Source organism: Cupressus sempervirens, chromosome 5 (genome assembly GCF_028749045.1).
Source record: "Cupressus sempervirens isolate cs-2001-9-10 chromosome 5, ASM2874904v1, whole genome shotgun sequence".
NCBI lineage: Eukaryota > Viridiplantae > Streptophyta > Pinopsida > Cupressales > Cupressaceae > Cupressus > Cupressus sempervirens.
In genome coordinates, this window is record NC_143122.1 from 80,823,940 (window position 1) to 80,846,263 (window position 22,324).

At 36.7% G+C, this 22,324-nt stretch overlaps 1 protein-coding gene across 2 annotated transcripts in view; it reads left to right on the forward strand.

Moving 5' to 3' along the window:
• LOC149554650 (uncharacterized) overlaps positions 1-19,772 on the forward strand; it is a 105,376-nt gene extending 85,604 nt beyond the window's left edge. The window contains exons 12-13 of one of the 2 annotated variants that reach the window (XM_089828712.1): positions 18,379-18,492; positions 19,026-19,772. In XM_089828712.1, coding sequence (XP_089684838.1) covers positions 18,379-18,492; positions 19,026-19,091 — 180 coding nt within the window. In that variant the 3' untranslated portion in view covers positions 19,092-19,772. Of the gene's footprint in view, positions 1-18,172; positions 18,297-18,378; positions 18,493-19,025 lie in introns of those variants that run through there. The other variant, XM_089828713.1, reaches the window with a different exon arrangement.
• The last annotated feature ends 2,552 nt before the right edge of the window (positions 19,773-22,324 follow it).

Sequence of the window (22,324 nt, forward strand, 5' to 3'; positions counted from 1 at the left end):
ATTTTGTTTTCTTCCTAAACTACTTTGTGGTATGTTCTTAACCCGAGAACAGTAGAGGAATAACCAAGTTAGACCTAAATTAAATCCAACTCAAGTAGATAATAACTTCTCCATACTGAAACAAATTCATGTACCCACACACCTTATGAATCCATAAATCCATTCGCATAATCAACTGATGCTAAACTAAGTCAAACTCAAATCTGAAATACAATTGATGAATCGGGAAAAACTAACAAAATCCTTTCGTCAAATGAATCATAACAATATTTATTACATTCATTTGTATTTTGGAAAACAAGGGGAATGAAACTCTGTTCTTCCTTAGTTCTCTGCGATACAAAAAGGAAGTACTAACTAATCACAATATGTACTGGAACGGAAAATGATTTGAAATAAAATACCATTCAATTGTCTCTGCAACAAACAGTACTTCACACCAAAATTTTTGCCGATCCATCATTAATCCTTCAACTTCATACATATAGATTTTGAGAGATGACCATTACAATAGGAATTTTAATCGGTTCATCTTCTGAGGAGACAAATGGCAAGATGCCAGTTTGTCATAATACAAAATTTACAAAATTGGTAGAAGCTGCAAAAGAAAGTGAAAAGGAGGCATCATCGAATCATTTAGACTTCTTTCCCTTTTCAACTTTCGCCCTATATGCCTTAGCGGCAACTATAATGGGAACTAATTCCTCATGACTAGGCACGTGTACATTAGTAAATCTTAAGAGCCATTTGGAATGTTCTTGAGCCAATTCTTTCACAGAATTTAGATATCCTGTCAATTCTTCAGCAGCTACGTGTATGCATCCACCTAGTGTCTGTAGCTCTGTCACTCTGTTTTGAACGCTTGAAGCCATTCCTGACAAGTTACTTAAATACATGGAGAAGTTTTTCTTCATTATCTCTACTCCAATAAGGGCTCTCCCTTGACCACTGGTTTGTGGATCAGTGTGTAATCCTTTCATCAGTGCAAATGCCCTATCTTGAGTTCTCTTTACTTTATCTTCTGTTTCCTTGAGTCCTTTTTCAGCTTCTTGAATCATCTCTAGCTTGAATTGCATACCCTGGAGCCATTCAAACAGGGGTTCAGTTCCTTTCTTCAAAATCTTTACTTCAATTGCCTCCTTTGCCTTCATCTGGATAATCATTTTCAAGAGAGAAATACACTCATCACATCGTGCTTTCTCCGCGATCAAAGTGTGTTGATTAGACGAGATGTTATCTTTCTCAGTCTCCAATCAAAGAATAACATTCCCAATTTGATCAATCAGAGCAACTCCATCCGCATTGAGTTTATCAATCCACTCTTTCCTAGTCTGACCAAAATGTCTATCTTTCTGGAGCTGTGAGATGAAAGCTTGCACTTCCTCTGCTGTAGGATTTTCAGTAGTAGGCACACTAGTAATGGTTGCCAATGGAACAACTAGCTGCCTGATGAATCTTTTGAGTTCTTCTATCTCAGCTTTCATCTTAATCTTTGATAATTTGAGGTTTTCTAACTGACCTTCTATTATCTCATTGCCTAATCTCCATAAGCCAACTTTTGTATCATGTCTGGCCTCTCCAAGATCAATTGAATGCAGAGTGAAGTCTTCAGGCGTCATCTCCTCAATCCGCCTTGTTTTATTTGGTTTTGCAATCTCCATAGTCAAATGTCCGATTTCTAGATCCTGCCCAAGTATGGACAAAGTTTTCTGCTTCTTAGCTTTTACTATGGGTGATCCAGAGCGTACTGCTTGAGACACAACATCCTTTGTAGGAACACTTTCATCTTTCCTCTTTCTTTTTCTTTCTAAGGTGTCTTCAAGCCAGGACTCCATACCAATCACCTTAGAAGCCATTCCAAGTGACTCTATGCTGAACATTTTCTTCTTTACTGGAGTCATTGCTACTGTTGTTGCAGAGAAGGGGTTCTTCGGATCTTGAGAGAGGAGCCGAGATGAACTTGAGACATTCTCTTCTTCTTGAGTTCTCTTTGCAGCTTCATCGGATTCAGTGGACTCGCTGCTGCTGCTCTTATCATCTCCAATCTCTACTATCTGGATGAGAGAACCAGTTGGCTTCAAAAGAGAAGCACCTACAGATGGAGTTGGGCTATGATGAGGTGATGAGACTGGGGTAACACGAGGGGATGGAATTGGAGTAGCATGTAGAGATGGAGTTGGAGTGGTGTGAGGAGGCGAGGGTGGAGCGGTGGTTCCATCTTTCGGCTCTTCTATCCCTTTTTCTTCAGTACCAGCCTGAGCTCCAATCACTGGTAGAGAACCTCCTTGGCAAGTTGGAGCTATTGAAATATTCTTCTCCAAGGGCTGATCACCTCCTCTTGCAGATTGAGCCGGCCCTTGAATGGCCAAAGTTGTAACACTGGGTGTGGCACTTTGAGAGGAAGTGGGAGTAGCAGCGGCTGGAGAAGCTTGAGTAGTCTTGCTCCTACTCCGGCTCTTTTTTGCTGTCCACTCAACCCATTTCCTGGTTTTCTTTATGATCCGGGCCATCATAACATCAATATCTTCTTCTATATTTACACACGGCTTGGAGCTGATTGGGATGTTTCTCAATTTGGTCAAATATGTATTACCATACGTATTTTGCCCATCATCTTGTAGCCCTTCCACATCCAACTCAATGCCATAGGTCTTTATTTGATCTACTGTGAGTCTAGCAAAGGCATGGTCTCAGCTCTCTAGCTCATCTCTGCAATCAACCCAGTAATCTTCTATAGTAGTTACATGTTTGATGATGCTTCCAATTTGAAGCACATCTCTAGCATACCCATTTGGATCAAACATGGGCGTTATCACTTCATACTCCTCCAGTCTGTATTTTTTCTCGAATGCTTTGAGTATGTTCTTTGCATCAGATCTGGATTCACAACTATAAGCTCCAACTTTTATGGGGAATTCATACCCCTTCTTTCTCAAATTGGCGCTCAACACGTTTACTTGGATAGCTTGCCTAACGATCTTGATGAGCACGATCATATCATCCGGATATCTAGGCAACTTTAGGGGAAATCCGTCAAACGCTGCAAGACGCAAATAAGAAAAAGATGAGAATTGAATAAAATAACAGCCAAACTGGCTGATGACCGCCATTGCTTCTGGGCTGAACCTCCACTCCGGACACCCTTGGAGTTCCCTACAGATTCTCATAGTGAATGCATCATTAACCCGAAGATACTCCACATAGCTATTCTGTAACTGCAAGCATGGATAAAATTCATAGCTTTTTACATCTTCGGGAAAATTCTCTATTCTAGGGAGTCCCGACCACAATTGTAGGGAAGCCAACATGTATATCAAGAAAGATGACATATAAAATGAATTATAAAACTTGGCTGCACCGAGAGCCCTAGAAAGATGTTCACTAACTTCAAACACTCAGTCAACATAATGTGTGTCTGAGCAAATAATTTGCACCATAAAGAAGTATTGTTCTATAAAATTGAGTGCTTCTACCTCACCTTTTAGTTGATGCAAGAGGACCAAAATATCCACAATTTCGGGCTTAAGATCCGTGCCAAACAAAGTTTTAGGGACCTTACTTTTTGCTCCCCTGGGCTTTTGGAACCCAAAGTTCATGATCTCCTTCCACCACACAATCTTCCTCAGGGAGAATTCAGACATGGCTCCTCCAATTGTTAGCTCAGAGAACTCCTCTCTTTTTGGAATCCGCAGCCAGTTCACCACCGCTTGCCTATCAATTGAAATCAATACCGTTTGATTAGGCAATAGGATTTGCTTGGTGTCTGGGTTGTAATGATTAATACATTCCACAATTAGCTCAGGAGCTTGTACTGATCATCCTAGTGAGTTTTGAGTGATTCCCACTATGCAAACATGATAGTACTTGAATGATCCATCCATATTATGACTCACCTTTCCTTGTTTCACCATACAAATAGCATTTATAGATCTCTGCGGAGTTTCACCTTCGGGGTGCGAAAACCCGCTAAGGATAAGAAGAAACTTGATTTTCCGCTAGTTCAACTCTCTTTATACTCGGATCAAATGAGCTGCAAGTCAATTCATCTAAGGTAGCATTATTCAAGAATCTCCATCAAGTAAGGATCTAGACTACCCGCATGACTCATGACAATAAGGAACACCCACTTGGCTATATAATGTGGGAAAAGGAAAAAGATGGAAGCCCGATGGAGAAACCTAACACTTGAGGAAGGAAGGACCAACTGACTCGACCGGACTAATCACAATACGAGTTAAATCCTCCACTTTGCAAAATTGGAATATGGTTAAAAAGTGGGGCAACAGTTGGCTCTGACTGGGGACTTGGGTAGAGTATACCCAAGCGAGGGACTCAAAATCTCTGGTTTCGCAAAAGGATATAAAGGTGGCAACACAACGAAAACTAAAACAAAAAGAAAAAGGGAACAAGAAAAAGAGAACAGAAAGGAAAAGGCTAACTAAGGCACACACAGGGCACTAGGTTTAACTATAGTACACTACAGGGGTTACCTGTTTTCAATTTGAAACTTGATAGAGCTTCAAATCCTGACCATTGTAAGTCAGGGGGAGTACTTCACCATCCTCATAAGCCAATTTGAAAGAGTTATTCTCAAATGTTTGGTGAATTCTAAATGGACCTTTCCACAGAGTATCAAACTTCTTATGCATCCCTTTCGGAGCCTTTCTTTTGTCCCAAAGTAGCACACTGTCTCCCACCATGAATTTCCGCGGTCTTGTTCTCTTATCAAATAGTGTTCACTCGCATCTGATGCTGTGTAATATGGTCTACAATTTCTCTCCTTTCTTCTTCAAGTTTGCTTAGATATAGGATCCTCTTCTCCAGACCATCTTTATAGACATCATCCTCAATTACTGTTCTGAGCTTACTCGTCGCTAACTCCAGAGGTAGAGGCAGATTGGCTTCAGTTCCATAAACCAATTCAAAAGGGGAAATACCGATTGCCCTTTTGGGTGTCACTCTGTCTGCCTAGAGCGCCTCATGAAGTTTCTTGTGCCAGGTCTTCTGATTATCTGAAACTAGTTTCTTCACAATATTAATTAAGTTCTTATTAGTAGATTCTGCTTGGCCATTCCCTTGAGGAAAATAATCAAATGAATGACCAACGATGATCCCATACTCAAAACAAAAATCAGTAATTTCAATTGAAAAAAAGTAAGACGCGTTATCCATCACTAGTTTGATAGGAACACCAAACCTGACCAAAATGTTCTCTTTTATGAATCCACACACCACCTTGAAAGTAGTCTTCTTTGTAGCTTTAGCTTCTACCCACTTAGTGAAGTAGTCGGTTACTGTTATTATATATAAATGACTAGCGCTAGATGTTGGATTAATAGGACCAATAAAATCAAGGCCCCATTGTTGAAAAGGCCCTTCTATGATAACAGGTCTCAGTGGTAAGGCAACCAGTTGGGGATGTCCAGAGAAAATTTTGCACTTTTCACACTTTACTACCCAAGCATATGCATCTTTAAACATCCCAGGCCAGTAATAACATTGCCTTAGTATTTTAAATGTTGTGACTAAGGAAGAGAAATGTCCACCACAAGCTTCATCATGAAATGTCTTCAACAACTTTTCTTGCTGCTGCTTATCTACACACCTAAAGAAAGTGACATCAATAGCTTTTTTGAAAAGCTTACCATCCCAGATCACATATTTAGCTGCTTTCAGTTTATTATATGGTTTGTTTCCAACTAAGCATTGTAGCAAATTATCCAAGCTTCTATTCACAACCTTTGTTTGTCCATTTGTGTGGATGGAATGTAGAACTAAATCTTAATTCAGTACCTATCTTCTTCCACAAAGTTCTCCAAACGTAACCAACAAACTTACTCTCTGTCAGAAATAATACTTCTTGGTAGTCCATGCAATCTAACAATCTCTTTGAAAAAAAATTCAGCAACATGCTCAGCATCTAATGTCTTCTTACATGGTATAAAATGTGTCATCTTAGAAAATCTATCTACAACAATAAATATAGAATCATACCCCTTTACTATCTTAGGTAATCCAAGAACAAAATCCATACTGATGTCACTCCAAGGTTTCTCAAGAACAGAAATAGGTGTATACAATTCAGTATTCTAACTTACTCCTTTTGCAACTTGACAAACTCCACAGTGCCATACAAAATTTTGAACATCCTTATACATATGTGGCCAATAATACTTATCCTTCAACAAACTCAATGTCTTATCAACTCCAAAATGTCTAGCCAATCCGTCGCAATGTTTTTCCTTAACCAAATTCAACCTCATAGAGCTTTTAGGGATACACAACTGAATTCATTTGAACAACATACCTTCTTGAATAAAATACTCATCAAACTTGCTCATGTGATCTAATAGATTTTGTGCTTTGCACTCTCTCCACGCCTCATAAAAATCAAGGTTAGTATCATACAACTCTTTCATTCCATCAAAACTAAGAACTTCAACCTTCATCTTGGTCAACAAAGAACGTTTTTTGCTCAATGCATGAGCAACTCAGTTAGTAACTCCACTTTTATGCTTGATCACAAATGTGAAACTCTGCAAGTACTCAACCCACTTCATATGTCTCGGATTTAATTTATGTTGACTTCCCAAGTACTGTAAAGCTTTATGATCAGTATACAACACAAATTTCTTATGAATCAAATAGTGCCTCCACTTCTTCAAGGGTTGAACAATAGCATAAAACTCGTGATCATACACAAAATACTTCCTCTTAGCATCATTCAATTTCTCACTAAAGAAAGCAACATGTTTACCTTCTTGACTCAATATAGTTCCTATTGCACTACCACTTGCATCACATTCAACTTGAAATACCTTATTGAAATCAGGCAAAGCCAATACAGGTAACTCAACAACCTTTTGTTTCAAAGTCTCAAAACTCTTACGAGCTCCATGTGTCCACTTGAACTCCTTTTTATCTCTCATTTTCTCAGTCATAGCATTACAAACAAAACTGAAATTTCTTATCAACTTTCTGTAAAATCTAGCCAAACCATAAAATGATCTTACCTCACCCACATTCCTAGGTGTAGGCCATTCCAAGATTTCTTTAACCTTATCAGGATCCATTCTCAAACCTTTAGCTGAAATCACAAATCCCAAATACACAATCTCCTCTTGCATAAAAGAACACTTTTTCAAGTTAATCATCAACTTCTCCTCTTTCAATCTCTGTAATACTTGTCTAACATGCTCAACATGTTCTTCCTTAGTCTTACTGAATATCAGAATGTCATTCAAATAAACAATGACAAACTTAGAATCTCTTGAGAACTTCATTCATCAACCTCGTGAAAGTACTAGGTGCATTAGTCAAACCAAAAGGCATTACCAACCATTCATACAAACCATCTTTTGTCTTGAAAGCAGTCTTTCAATCATCACCTTCTCTAATTCTGATATGATGATAGCCACTCTTCAAATCAATTTTGGTAAAATACTTTTCACTACTCAAACAATCCATTATGTCATCCATCCTCAGCATAGGAAACCTATATTTCACTGTAATCTTGTTAATAGCTTTGGAATCAATACACATTCTCGATTCTCCATTCTCCTTAGGTGCTAATACAACAAACACAACACATGGCCTCAAGCTTTCTCTGATCAAACCTTTCTGCAACAATTCATGCACTTGTCTGTTTAGATCTTCATTCTTTGTAGGTGTCAATTTATATGGTGCTTTATTTGACAAACTAGCTCCATGAATCAGATCCATATAGTTGTTTATACTTCTTGTTGGTGGTAAACCATCAGGTATATCTTTTGCAACAATATCTTTATACTCATTCAGCAAGTTTTCAATTTCTATTGGTACTTGGCTAACACTACCAGTTTCCATTGTCACTTGGTAATTACTAGTTTCTGCTGCTCGGTCCTCTAGGGATTATAGAAAAACAAACTTGGTTCTATTCCGTTTTTTTTTCAATTTGTTTTCCTTTGACAATGCAAATTCTTACAATAGTACAATTAGCCTCATCTAGACTTTCAATCAAAGGAAACAATATTTTCTTTCTCCCATTAACCCAAAGAGTGTATTGATTCAATTTTCCATCATGTATAGCATATCTATCATATTGCCAAGGTCTACTCAACCAAATATGACAACAATCCATAGGCATAATATCACACAAAACTTCATCAAAGTAATGTCCAATCTTGAACTTCACAATAAATTGTTCACTTACCAATATCTTATGCTCATCCTTGATCTATGAAACATGATAGGGTTTAGGATGTTTCAGCCTTTGCAATTGCAACTTTGTAACCAACTCTTCTGATGCCAGATTTGTTGAGCTTCCACTATCAATGATCACCTTGCAACATTTTCCAGCCATCTTACATCTAGTCTTGAGAAGACTTCTCCTTAGGATAGGTTCTTCATCACTTCCCTTATTACATAATGTTCTTCTCACCATCAGATTTTCTCTAGCCTTAGGTGCACTTGATGAACCCTCAATGTCTCCTTGAACCACAACATTTCTGTTAATTTGTACATTCTCAAAGGATCTACACTCAAAGGATCTATTCCCACCTTTTTTACCACATCTGAAACAATTACCACGAAAAGTACCTCTAGAATAAGAATGACCTCTTCCTCGGTAAGAACTAGTACCTCCTCGGTAAGAATTACCACCTTTTCATTTAGTCTTGCTTTTGTCATCACTTTTCCATTTAGATTTGCCCTTATCTTGCACAAAATTGTTAGATCTGCCACCTTCTCCTTAAGATCTACCTCTGCCTCTCTGGAATCTGCCACCTCGACCTCTTTGTCTTTGTTCATACGTCTTTGTCAAGATCTCCTCAACTTTCAAGGCATATTGGTATGCTTTTTCCACACTCTTCAATTTCACAAAACTTATCTTGGATTCCAGATCTCAATTCATTTAGATATTTTGCAATTTTCTCCACATCATCATCCATATGTCCAAATTTGATGTCCAATCTATAGAATTCTTCAGTATACTCCTTCACAGTCATATCCCTTTGTCTTAAATTATGCATCTTTCTCAACAACCTAAACTTGGTAATCGACAAGAAAGAATTTGTTCTTTACCTTGTTCACCATTTTCAGCCAAGTCCTGATCTTCTCCTTTCCTCTCCTTTGTCTATCAGCCTGCAAATGCTCCCACCACAGTGAGGCATGACCCTTCAACCTAGTAACTGCAATTTTTGTTAAGTTTATAACAATGATATCATACTAGTCTAAGAGTGCAGACCGCACCATAGTCTTCTTCCTTCTAATACCATTTAAGGTTATATATCTTACACTTCATGAAAGGATGGGTGGTGATTCTTGGTATATGTTAATGTTAACACTAATTATAACTTAATAGTTATGTTAGTTTATGTTTAATTATTGAGAGGGTCATGTCCCTTTGAGGGACATGCCCTTTGGTCATAGTACAAAAGGTAGGTATTATTGTAGTTTGAGGACACACAATAAAAGATAAGTCCGCTCCCTCAAGCAATAATACCTATATGATTTATTGCAGATATATAAAACAATTCAGATTAGGATTAAAGGTGATAACTCCTACCTTTAGAACATTAAGAAGATCACCTTCAACAACTAAAGGATATTATAGAAGTCTGAGTTTTAGAACAGAATTTGCAAAAACTTAACATGGTATCAGAGCTCTGGCAGTCAAACCTAAGCTCTACAAATTAAGTAATCAGACCTTATATATATCTAGCATCATTTCCTATCTTCAATGGCATACACAATCAGACCTGAAGACAGGTTCGATGGGAAAGAATATTGCAATACCTGGAAATTCAGAATCATGATGATTCTTGAAGAAAATAATATAAAACAATTTGTTGAATCAGCATCCAAACAACCTATAGTTGAACCTCATAAATCCTTCTGGATTAAAGGAAATAGGAAAGCCATTCAGATCATATTAGATGGAGTGAAAAATGATATCGTACCCATGCTAACAAAACATCAAACAACATTTGCTATGATGAATGCACTATTAAATGCATATGACGTTAACAATGCAACTAAAGTTTTCGCACTAAAAAGGCAACTAAATGACATTCAAATAAAGAAGGGAGAATCGATGAATTCTTACATCTAAGGGTTGCCAACCTAAGAGATGAACTTTCAAGTATAGGAACCATCATTAGTGACACGGAACTAACACTGATGGCTATAGATGGATTACCAGATTTATGGGAAACTTTAGCACAAGGAGTAAGTACCAGAGATAAACTTCCTGACTTAAACAAACTTAAGGGAGATTATCTTTAGGAAGAATCCAGAAAACTAAAGAAAGGAGGGAAATTGAAAACAGAAGATGAAGAATTTCATGTTCTTAATACAAACTCCTATAAGGGCAAGAAGAAACATTTCAAGAAGAAAAGGTGAAATCAAAAGAATGACAAATCTAAGAAAGATCTATCCAAAATAAAGTGCTTCAGATGTGAAAAGTTTGGACACTATAGATCTAATTGTCCTAAGAATTCTAAACAACAAGTGAATTGTACAAATGTTACTAGGGAAGAAGATAACTATGATCCTGAGAATAGTGTATTGTATTCGTCACTATCGAATGAAGTCTAAAATAAAGCATGGGTGATTGATAGTGGATCATCTAGACATATTACAGGATACAAAGAAGCACTAGACTCTATATTAGAAAAAGTTAATGGCGAAGTCACAATTGGTGATAATTCAACACATTCCGTTAAAGGAATTGAAAATTTCACCTTGAAACTAAAATCAAGAAATTCTCTTCTTCTCAAAGGAGTACTCTATGTACCAGGAGAAAAAAGAAATCGAATCTCAGTTACAACACTTGAAGATGATGGACATAATGTTGCATTCATGGATAGTAAAGTAATAACCTGGGCAAAGAACTCAATTAAGAAAACAAAATTGATTGGTCAGAGAAAAGGGTATTTGTATGAATTAAATTTAGAACCTAGTCGACCTATTCAAGCCTTAATTCACAAAGCTGCAGACATAAATGAAATATGGCACAGAAGGTTAGGACGTCTAAATTTCAAAACCTTATCAACTATGGAGAAGATGGTTACTGCTTACCTAAACTAAATAAAGACGACTCAAGCATATGTAAAGGGTGCACTTTGGGTAAGAACACCAAAAGTCTATTTCATGATAACACTAGAAAAACCAACAATGTTTTGGAATTAATTCATTTAGATTTATGTGGACCTATGTTTGTTCTTTCTATTGGAGGATTCTAGTACTATATTTTGTTCATAGATGACTTCTCTAGGAAAACTTGGATTTACTTCTTAAAATGCAAAGAATTAGAAGAAATCCTAAAGAGATTTAAAGAATTTAAAACAATAACTAAACATTTATCAGGACATAAAATTAAAACTCTTAGAACTGATAATGGAGGGGAGTACACCTCAAATTTGTTTGAAAGATTTTGTAAAAAAACAAGAATTAAGAGGGAGTATATAGTTCCTTATAACCCAGAACAAAATGGGGTAGTAGAAAGAAAGAATAGAACAATTATAGAAGTTACTAGAGCTATGGTATTTGATCAGAATTTAGAATATTTTCTTTGGACAGAAGCCTCTTGTACTGCTATCTATATTCAAAATAGAAGTCCTCACTCCTACCTTAGAGATAAAACCAAAGTAACAAGAATCGGAATTAGATCGGAATCGGCAAGGCCGAATCAAATCGGCCATGAATTGGCAAATTAAAAAAACCCTTGAAATTTAGTAACTTATTTCATAAACCCTTTATCGCTGATTCAATTCACCAATTCACAAAAAATTGTTTGGCTTGAATCGAATCGCCGAATTGCATGAATCACATGAATCATCGTGATTCTCGGAACTATGCATAAAACTCCTTAAGAAGTCTTTAATAAGGTTAAACCCAATATAAGTCATCTTAGGATTTTTGGGTGCCCTGTATATATCCATGTTCCAAAAGAAAAGAGAACTAAGTTAGAACCCTCTGGGAGGAAAGGTATTTTTGTAAGGTATAGTGAAACATCTAAAGCATATAGGATTTTCATACTTGGATAGAAAAATATTGAACTCGGTAGGGATGTAATTTTTGAAGAAGATCTAGCATTCAAAAGAGCCCTAAGTTTTGAAGAACCCTCTCCTTTACCTAGTTCTGAAAGAAATACTGAGTCTAAGTCTCAAAGGGAGAACATGGAAGAAATCAAAGATGAAATTCAAAACCTAAATCTTGGAGAAACTCAAAATTCAAAGAAAAGACCACTTTGGGCCATTAAAATAGTCGAGGAAGCACAAGACTTTGCTACATCTTCTGGAACAATCAGAGAAAGCAAAAGGCCCAAAAGATTTTTTAGTTATACAACAAATATGAATGAATTGTCTAAATCAGAACCAACTAATACTTCAGATGCTATTAAACATATAGCTTGGAAAGAAGCTATAGCAGAAGAATATCAATATATTATGAAGAATGATGTTTGGTAAATTGTTCCTAGACCTAAAGGAAAATCTGTTGTTTCTTCCAAGTGGATATTTAAATTAAAGCATGTTGCTGATGGTAGCATTGAAAAATATGAAGTCAGATTTGTAGCTAGAGGATTCTCTTAGAAAGAAGGGATTGATTATGAAGAAACTTTTGCTCCTATTGCCAGATACACCTCTATAAGAGCAATCCTAGCCATTGATGCATCGAAGGGATGGAAAGTACATTAGATGGATGTAAAAACATCATTCCTAAATGGAAAGATTACAGAAAAAGTATATTTGGAGCAACCTGAAGGGTTTGAAACTCATGATCCTAACATTTTTGTTTGTAGGCTCAAGAAAGCTCTCTATGGGCTTAAGTAGGCTCCAAGGGCTTGGTATGAAAGAATTGATAAGTATCTCACTGGCTTAGGATTCTCCAAAAATGAAACCGATCCAAATTTATATTATAAAAGAGAAGATGATATGGTAATTCTGATACTGTATGTTGATGATTTGTTAATAACAGATTATGATCATCTCATAGATCAATGCAAGAAAGATCTAATTAGAGAATTTGAGATGAAAGACTTGAAACTCCTTCATTACTTCCTAGGACTAGAAGTACGGCAGAATTTTAACAGCATTATACTTAATCAAGGGAAGTATACATCAGATATTTTGAAGAGATTTGGAATGTGGAATTGCATGTTTGTCTTCTTCTATGGAGACTAATCTACATAAACTTAAAGAAGCAGCAACAGAGTCACCTTCCATAGATTCTACTCTCTACAGACAAATGATTGGGTCCCTTATGTACTTGATTGGGGTGGAAGTGTTAGATCTAGGTGAGTTCAAGATCATTTGTGACATAAGCATTTCTATGCCTATTAATCACAACTTGGATAAAGGAAGAATTTATTCTTTAGACTTTATCCTGTTCTCTGGTAGATCTTATCTCAAGATCAAGTTGTGATATAGGATTACCAGTTCATATGAGTCACAACCTAGATAAATGAAGAATTTAATCATTCTTCAGATTTTATCCTGTGTGTTGCATTACATGCAATACTAACATCACTAGTATAAGTGATGAATCATATCACAAGATGGTTATATGATTCAGTATCGTATGTTCTATTGGTTCCCAAAACCGTAGATTGGAAATCCAAGAGCCTGCCACTTCTACGATAGGACTTCTCAATCAGTTTTGGCCAACGAATAGGAATACTTCTCGATTCCCTTGCACTTCAGGCTTCGCGATTCCCCTGCACTTCAGGCTCCGCTACACCCAGGCGAGTAAACCTTCACCTCAAACGTTGAGTGTCTGGTTCAAGGCTTTTCTATAGCGAATTTAAACTTCTTGAGTTCTTTGGTTGGCAAGGTCCTCGAACTCGATCAAAATGAAACTGGATGCTGAATACTTGATAATTGAATCTTTTGTATAAATTTTGTTAATAATGAATTTGATGCTTGCAGGAGGAATATATAGATTTTCTAACTTCAATAAAAAGACTAGTGCCTCTGCTCATCCGGGCTATAGAGTCAACTTTAGTGAACTTCCACGTACAACTTCATAAATTTTATATGCACTTATACTGTTAACAATTAAATCATCAAGATGCGATAGACCAAATATTACGCAATCTTAAATTAGTCCAAATTGAATTTTAACTCCTCCGGCAAGGAGACAAACTAGACACAGATACAGAAACAATTTAATATTTCACCATATCTGTGATGATCAAATTTAAAATGCTAAATGACCTTGTCCACTTATCCGATACTTAAATTGTATACAGAATTTCAAAAATAATTATAAAGGATGATTCACATGTAGTTTAAATCTCTATGCCTTTAATAATAAGCAAAAAAATATTATTTTATTATAAAAATAAAATAATGGAATTTATTACAGAATCATAACATAGCCCTTATCTCTCCATACAAAATAATATAAATATTTCTTGTGAATATCTGAATGAATGTTATTGTTCGAATATGTCTTTCTATTTTCCTTTGAGTATCTCACTATTTATATTTTAATGAGATAGGGATGTGACTTTTCAAAGTGAAAAGTCATATTATTAAAAATAATTGAAAATAAATGATTGCGCCCTTTTAATAATAATTCTCTTTAAATTAACTGCACCTTTTATATCTTTCCTGTCAATTTCTTGAGTTTAGTTTAGAGGGCTCCTTTTTAAATAAATTATACGATGATCTCTAATCATAGTCAAATCTTTTATCATATTATTTTAATATAACCCCATCTTCTATAGTATGGGGAATTTATTTTTTCTGTGGCTCTGTTCATTCTCCTACACGGGCCTGAAAAGATCGATTCCTTCCTATATAGTGCTTTGATTGGAGAATTATTCCATTCGTATACTCTTCGCATACCATTATTCGCTTTGTGCATACTCAGTGATGTTTGACATGTTTGATGTGTATCGAATTTGTGAGACTTTCTTTGATGACTACTCCTTGTCAGGTTTCTTGCGTAGATGTTGTCCTCTTACTGATGCCGCTGAGTGGGCGAAAATCATTCTACAAGCAGCTCCCGACCCAAACTATTCACCAAGCATGTGAGATAATATTATAATGGATCCTTTTGTATAGAGTCTACAATGGCTTCTCTTCATGACTTTGGTATATCATCATTGCCGGTTATTTTGCTTTTCATCAGGCTTCCCCAAATATTAATGTGTACCTGATCATTGTCTTAGTACTTGAAACACATGCTCCAAGGCCGTTGGCTGTTGCCTCTTTGCATGAGGTATAATGTGATTTGGAACTTGATGATTGGTTTTCATACAGATACAATTTGTTCTTCTATTCTGCCAAAAACATTGATCACAGGGTCACCAAATATCTGCATCTTGTGCGCTATATCCTGGGATATCTAATGACTGGTCCATACCATACTTCTGTTCTGTTTTTGTGCTTTCCAAATCCAAGCGGGATTTAAGATGTGTTCATGTTTCTATATCATTGAAGATGTTGCTTCCAGAAATTCACAAGGCAGCAGACTTACACATATACATGGTATCACAAGTACGTATTCATTAACCTTTTGTTTGAAAGCTTGAGCATATAACTCATCCAACATTTCTCACGCTTTGTCAGCACTCAAGTATTCAACGCAAGTGATTGGGCCAGTATGGCATACTAGTTCACCATCATATATTCCATGAAAAACAAACCACAGTCTGACAGTCCAGTCATCAATTTCAATAATTATAGTGTCTCCCACCATTCTCATCATAACTTTTATTGGTTTGAAGCATATTGGTAGTGGGTAAGATTAAAGATTTTCCCTTTGCCATGGTGCTTGGAGCTCTAGAATTTGCCAAAATTTAGAGTCCCATCATGTTCCATGATGCCATTTTCTCAAGAAGATTCAAATAGATATAGAGTTCCAATCTATGCTTATTCATCTTAATTGATGATGCTAGATATGTTATCTCTTAGTATGATTATCAAGTTAAGAGGGAGTGTTAAGTTTATAACAGTGATATCAGACTGGTCTGAGAGTGCAGACTGCACCATAGTCTTCTTCCTTCTAATACCATTTAAGGCATTATATATCTTACACCTCATGAAAGGATGGGCGGCGATTCTTGGTATATGTTAATGTTAACACTAACTATAACTTAACAGTTATGTTAGTTTATTTTTAATTATCTCCATTGGTCGCCAATTTCTGGAAGTGGAGTATGAGCCGACCTAGAGGGGGTCATGTCCCTTTGAGGGACATGCCCTTTGGTCATGTTATAAAAGGTAGGTATAATTGTAGTTTGAGAACTCACAATAAAAGATAAGTTTGCTCCCTCAAGAAATAATACCTATACGATTTATTGCAGATATATAAAACAATACAGATCAGGATTAAATGTGATAACTCCTCCTACCTTCAGAACATTAAGATCATCTTCAGAAACTAAAGGATATTATAGAAGTCTGAGTTTTAGAACAGAATTTGCAAAAACTTAACATGGTATCAGAGCTCTGGTAGTTGAACCTAGGCTCTACAAATTAAGTAATCAGACTCATGTCTGCAGAACTTTAGTTTGTGCCTCACCCATTCCTATACACTTTGGGGTGGTTACATTTTGTAGATATGAGGGTCAGTAAGCAATGTAAATTAGCTTTAGCATACATCTGGAGTATAAGGGTTCGTGAAGTTGTAATGTCATCAACATTTAGCCTATATTTGAAGTATAAGAGTGAAGATGTGATGTAAAATAGCAATTAGCCTATATTTGGAGTATAAGGGTGAAGTCGTAATGTAAATTAGCATTTAGCCTAAATTTGCAGTATAAGGGTGAGCTTGCAATTGATGTTCTTCCAATGGATTTGTCTTAGTCACTGCTTGCATATGAAGGATGCTATCTATTTTAGCCACTAGAATTAACATATTGTTCATTTGAAGGGAAGAATTTTCTGTCCAATATGTTTGTAGGCATCGAAATTTCCATGTCTAGCACCTCAAATTCAAACAGGCTAATCAATTCTTTTGGAAGATTGGATTCTTTAGTAAATGAGGGAATATATGTTGAACAAGGGACATCAAGTAGAATTGAGGAGGAACAGGAATGTGAGTTGAAGAAAACTACAGAGGTGGGCAATATTTTTCTTTCTGATTTACTGGTGTGTTAAGTGGAACAGTCGGGATACAAGTTGGTGTTTATAATTAGCTCATAATTACTTGACAAAGTAGAGTAGGCTTGGATGATATGTGGTCATGTTAAGGATTCTTAAAACACATGTGGACTGAGTTTTTCAATTTAATTTAAGTGGTGTGCCAAGGCTTTTGGTGATCAAAAGCCCTTCCTTTGGTTAAAGATATGTGATTTGAAATTGTGGATTATTTTTGACATTTGGACCATTATGGTCATCTCATGAGTGTGCAATGTTGTTGTACAGCCAAAATAATGGTCAAATGGAGCAAAAAATATTTTTTTGTTTTTTTTGCATGTTGTTTTCCTCAAAATTGTATGCAAATTCAAAATAAAATAATAGCATCGTGTTTTGAGTTTGTATGGAAAAGATATGGCTTCAGGAATGTTGCTGTTGAAGTGCATAGTAGTTGCTGCTGAAGCACTCTTGTTGCAAATTAATTTATCTAAATAATTGATGGGTCTTTTTGGAACCTTATAATTCTAGCTGGCAAATAACTGTCGTAGAAGTATCCAATTCTCAATAGCAACGATATAAGAAGTGATTAAACATTGCCATGTTTTATTAAAAATGCCCAAAAGAGTGAATTTTGGCATTCCAAAAGTGGTGATCTTTAGTTCTGAGTTTGATCTTTTTTATTCGAATTGTGTGAAGGCTAAGGGATGTTTTAGCTCCTACTTCCAATCAGAAGAGGGTTAGACAAATGCTGATGGCGTTGAGCAATTGTTGAAGACTACCTGTTTATGCAAAGTCTGTGTGCACAGTGTAGTGTTTGCTGAGTTGTTCTAGCACTCTTATGAGCACTGTGTGTACTTGTTTGGACTGGATTTGTAGTTGTGTCACTTGTACCTCTGCAATTCTGAATTGCTTAATGATATGGTGAATTTTTGCTCCTTAGAGCATTTTTTAATATGGAATAAATTTTTCAGATTTTCTCTCTTTCCTGATTTGTGCAGTTTTTGTTTGATTACTTTCCACATTGCTGATGATTAATTTTTTTGTTTGAGTAATTTGATATATAGAAGTAGTAGTTGATCCATTATTAATTGGATTTGATGCAGATTCTAGAGTACTTGAGATATTCACATCAAACTAAATCCATTGCTTAAGGGCCAGAGCATGACATAGCCACTCTATTTGTGGATCATTTGCTATATAGTTTGACTAAGACAAATCCTCAGTGGTTTTCCCTTCTGCATTTGGGTGTTTGTGGATGTTAAATAAATTGACTGTCTTTACTAAAGTATTTTCTGATAAACAATTGCAGACCATGCAGTATGTTCTATGCAAGAGTGTGAAAAACAGTCCCCAAACCAATCCCATCATTGCAAGAATTGAAACAAAGTCAGGCCATGGAGCTGGAAGTCCTACATTCAAAAGGGCAAGTTACTTTCTCTTCTTTGATGTATTAGCACTGTTCAATCATTTCACTTTCGAACTTTTGTAAGTTCTCTTGCTGTCCACTGAGGATCCATTTTAGTCAGTAATCTATCAGGGACAGATTTCTTTATGGAAAGAAATATAGTTGAAAATGATTAACACTATATCTGATTTTATTGATCTCCTTTAGACTTTAACACAAGGATTTTCTTGCTCGTAACTATCAACTGACATTGCTTTTCTACAGAACTGTACATGTGTTTGAGAAGTTACTCCTTTTCCTAACTACTGAAAATAAAAAATATTATTATTGCAGAAATGTGTTGTAGTTTCTAATGAATTTTTTGCAATTAATTTTATCTGAATACATGAATGAGTGTGAATTCCTGTCTCATTCATTTTTTTCATATGTTTATTAGAATTTCATTACTTCTGAAGAAAAACATTTTGTATCGTTATTGGAAGCTGCAACTTTATTCCATACTGATTCTTCACTCCATGCTAATAGAAACTAAAAGGTTAAATCATATGCAGATTGAAAGAGCAGCCGACAGATATTCATTCATGGCCAAGATGGTAGGTGCATTGTGGATTGACTAGACACTGCTGATGTTGGAGGAAGGATTGTTATCAGAAAAATTGAGACACTGCTGAAATTCATTCAGAAAGGAGAAATCAGAGCTCTGCAAAATGTTTCCAATATGGTGTGTAAATTTAGATGGGATTTGTGTTATGCGGGATTTATAAAGAGTTATTGTACTTCACAGTTTGTTCATAAGCGGCTGTGAGGGAAATAGTACCTTTCAATGAAATAAATGCCACCCTATAAATCCTAAAGGCTCTCAGCAATATGCATGGGTTTGAGTGCAAGCAAAATTGCAATTTTCAACCATGAATCTTTACTTTTATGAGGAGAATTATTCAGATTGGATGGCCTGTAAGAAACAGAAAAGCTGGAAGCATCTTGTAGGAAATTGAATAGTCCCTGATTCCCACTACTTCCATGTCTGCTACTTGTTGATTTTGTTTCTATGTGTTTGAGAAATCCTTTTGTAACAGATTCAGAGAAGCTGGATGAAAGAACATTTTAAACCCACACATATTAGAACAAGAATTTTAAGCTATTGTTCTTAGGCTTAGCTACCAAACCCACATATACATAACCCAAGTTCTATAGAGGATGGGTTATAGAATTTATGCTATGCCAATATTATCAAGTTTTGACAGAAACAATACCTCATTTTTCCCTGAGGCCTGAAGCTATTGAATTTTTTAACTGAATGCACATTGTCTGTGACATAAACTCCATTTTGAAGCTTCGTATGTTTTGGAAAACATGGATGGAAAAAGTGAACATTGTAGCGCTATCATAGATGCATTGGATCAGGATTGTGGTGCTAATTCTATTAGTGATCATGAACTAGATCTTGTAACAAGTATTCTAGTTTGAAGATACTTAAATTGTCATCTTAGAATGTATTGCCCCAAGAGTCTCAACAATGGATACAACAACCTCTGAGATCAAGCGCCATCCTTGGAACATTGATTGATAATCTGATTTATTAAGTTCTGATCTACCACAAATATTGGTCATTGAATTTTCTTCCAATTTCATTTCTGCACTTATGTAGCTTTGAGCCCTTTTGAAATCCCAAACATTGGTAAAACTTTCAGTGTTTTGAACCCATTAAACTTGTTAATCTCTATTACCATGGTCGTGCCTTGTTGTTGTAGAAATCTGTGAAGATGTGTCAAGTTATCTAAATGTGGAAGCTAACATCAGATTCCATCTCCACCATCATAGAAGAAAGGTAAAGCTAATTAAACTCTTTTAGATCTCTGTCAGTCAGACATCATTGGGTTTTCAGGTTCGTCTATGATTTTTTCCATTTGCATTATATATTGATCAATAAGATCTGTGTGCCTTACCCTTCATCAAATATCAGATCCCATCTACAAGATGAATTGAGCTCATCTACCTTGTTTCCATGTCACAAATTTAATCATTAAGTACAAAATGTCTTTTACTCTACTAAAGGAATTCAAGATTCACCCTTAAAAGTAAAAGGCCATGTTTATGTGATAGTTTGCTTCACATTGGATAGTCAAATTCCCACATGGTACTCCAAAAATCAATCTATCACAACACTATCCATCATGGAGGCCTAAAACTGTTAACTATGTGCGCTTTTTAAAAATTGACTCTAAAATTCAATATGAAGGAATGTCTCAAGGCCAAGAAGTGTGTTGGTTAATGTTTACCGTACAAGGTAAATGGGTTATTAATGCATTCAGACAATAAACAAGAACATGCAACACAAAAGTATTCCTTTTATTATTCGCATGTATATAGAAGATACTACAATATTCGATATGATTGATTACAATGATGATTCCAAAGTCCATTCTGGATGGTGTACATATAGCTTTCTGAAGGGGTGACTCAACCGTCATGCACCCATTCGGATACTTTTCTACCCGTCGGCTACAATATAGATTTTCCTGACATCATCCCCCCAAAAGAAAAGTCGTCTCCGGACGACAATACAACAAAACTCAAAAATAACAACTAATTACATTAATGCACAGATACTAAACCGAAGGGTACGTCCCTAAGTGCATAGACCGGCTTCGTCGCAGTTGATACACTTGCTCGGTATGGATCTCTAAATCAGCTCTGATCTAGGAGTTCTCTTCCACTACCTCCTTCAACATCATTATGATCTCTTGGCATTCAGCTTCTTTCTGGTCATGTGTTGTCTTTGTTGATTCCTTCTCCTGTAGCGCTGCCTGAAGTTGTTGTTTTGCCTCCTGCTTCCCTCGTACAACTTCCTCGAGTTGTGCTAATAATTTTGTCCACTTTGTTTCCCATGCAATCTACTGGGTGGCAAGTTGGTTGGCCATCTCCTCTCGAGCCTTTTCTGTAGCCTCCCGAGCTTCTTGCCCAGCCTCTACCCGTCGTCTCTTTGTGAGCACCAACTCTGCTAGGAGCTTGCTTTTCTCTGTGATGTCAGTGAGGCACGAATGAATATCCTTATCCATTTCCTTTGCTACTAGTATAGGACCCTCAGTTTGTATCCTCCTTTCTGCTTTCTCTGATGTTGCTATACTCTGATCTCCTACCTCTGGCAATGAAGGGACCTTGACAACCTTGTTGTTCAACCATATCGCCTCCAACTGTAGGTCCTCTCTCATGAGAGACTAGATGGAAGGGCCTCTGGCAATAGGGGGAAGTAGTCGCCATCTCAGATACTCGCACGACTCGATGAGCTACTCTGTACATCTGCTGGTGCCTGGTGCTTTGTTTCCGGTATGCTCAAATTAGCACCCTGATCTACTGCATCATCCAACAGTGTGTTGACTATCGTGACTACTGCATCTGTCCCAATCACCTCTAATCGGACTTGCTCCTGTGCCCTTCCCTAACTTTCTCCTCCCTCTGTAGCTGTCAACTCTACTACTAGATGTGGCTGAGGCATACTCAATGCTGCTGACTAGGGTAATCCGTGCTCCTGTGGCATGGGACTCAGTTCTTTCCTCCCCTCCTTTGGCTAAACTATCGGCTGTGGTTGTGTCTCCGTGTGTGTTATCTTTCGGTGATGCTATCCCTCGGCTTGCTAAGGGTTGGGCTGTCACTAGTTGTGAAGATGCTTCTGCTGTTGGCCGTGGTCTTAGGGTGATTGGAGTCATCACCACTGGTTGTCTGAACTGCCTAAACCCTGGAATGTGAGCATCTGCCATAGTGTGTACATGCGGTGTTGTAAGAGATGGTGTAGTTGCCACTGATGCAGTGGTCAACTGATGTGGAAAGTGAAGCGAGGTTGCTGTGATCA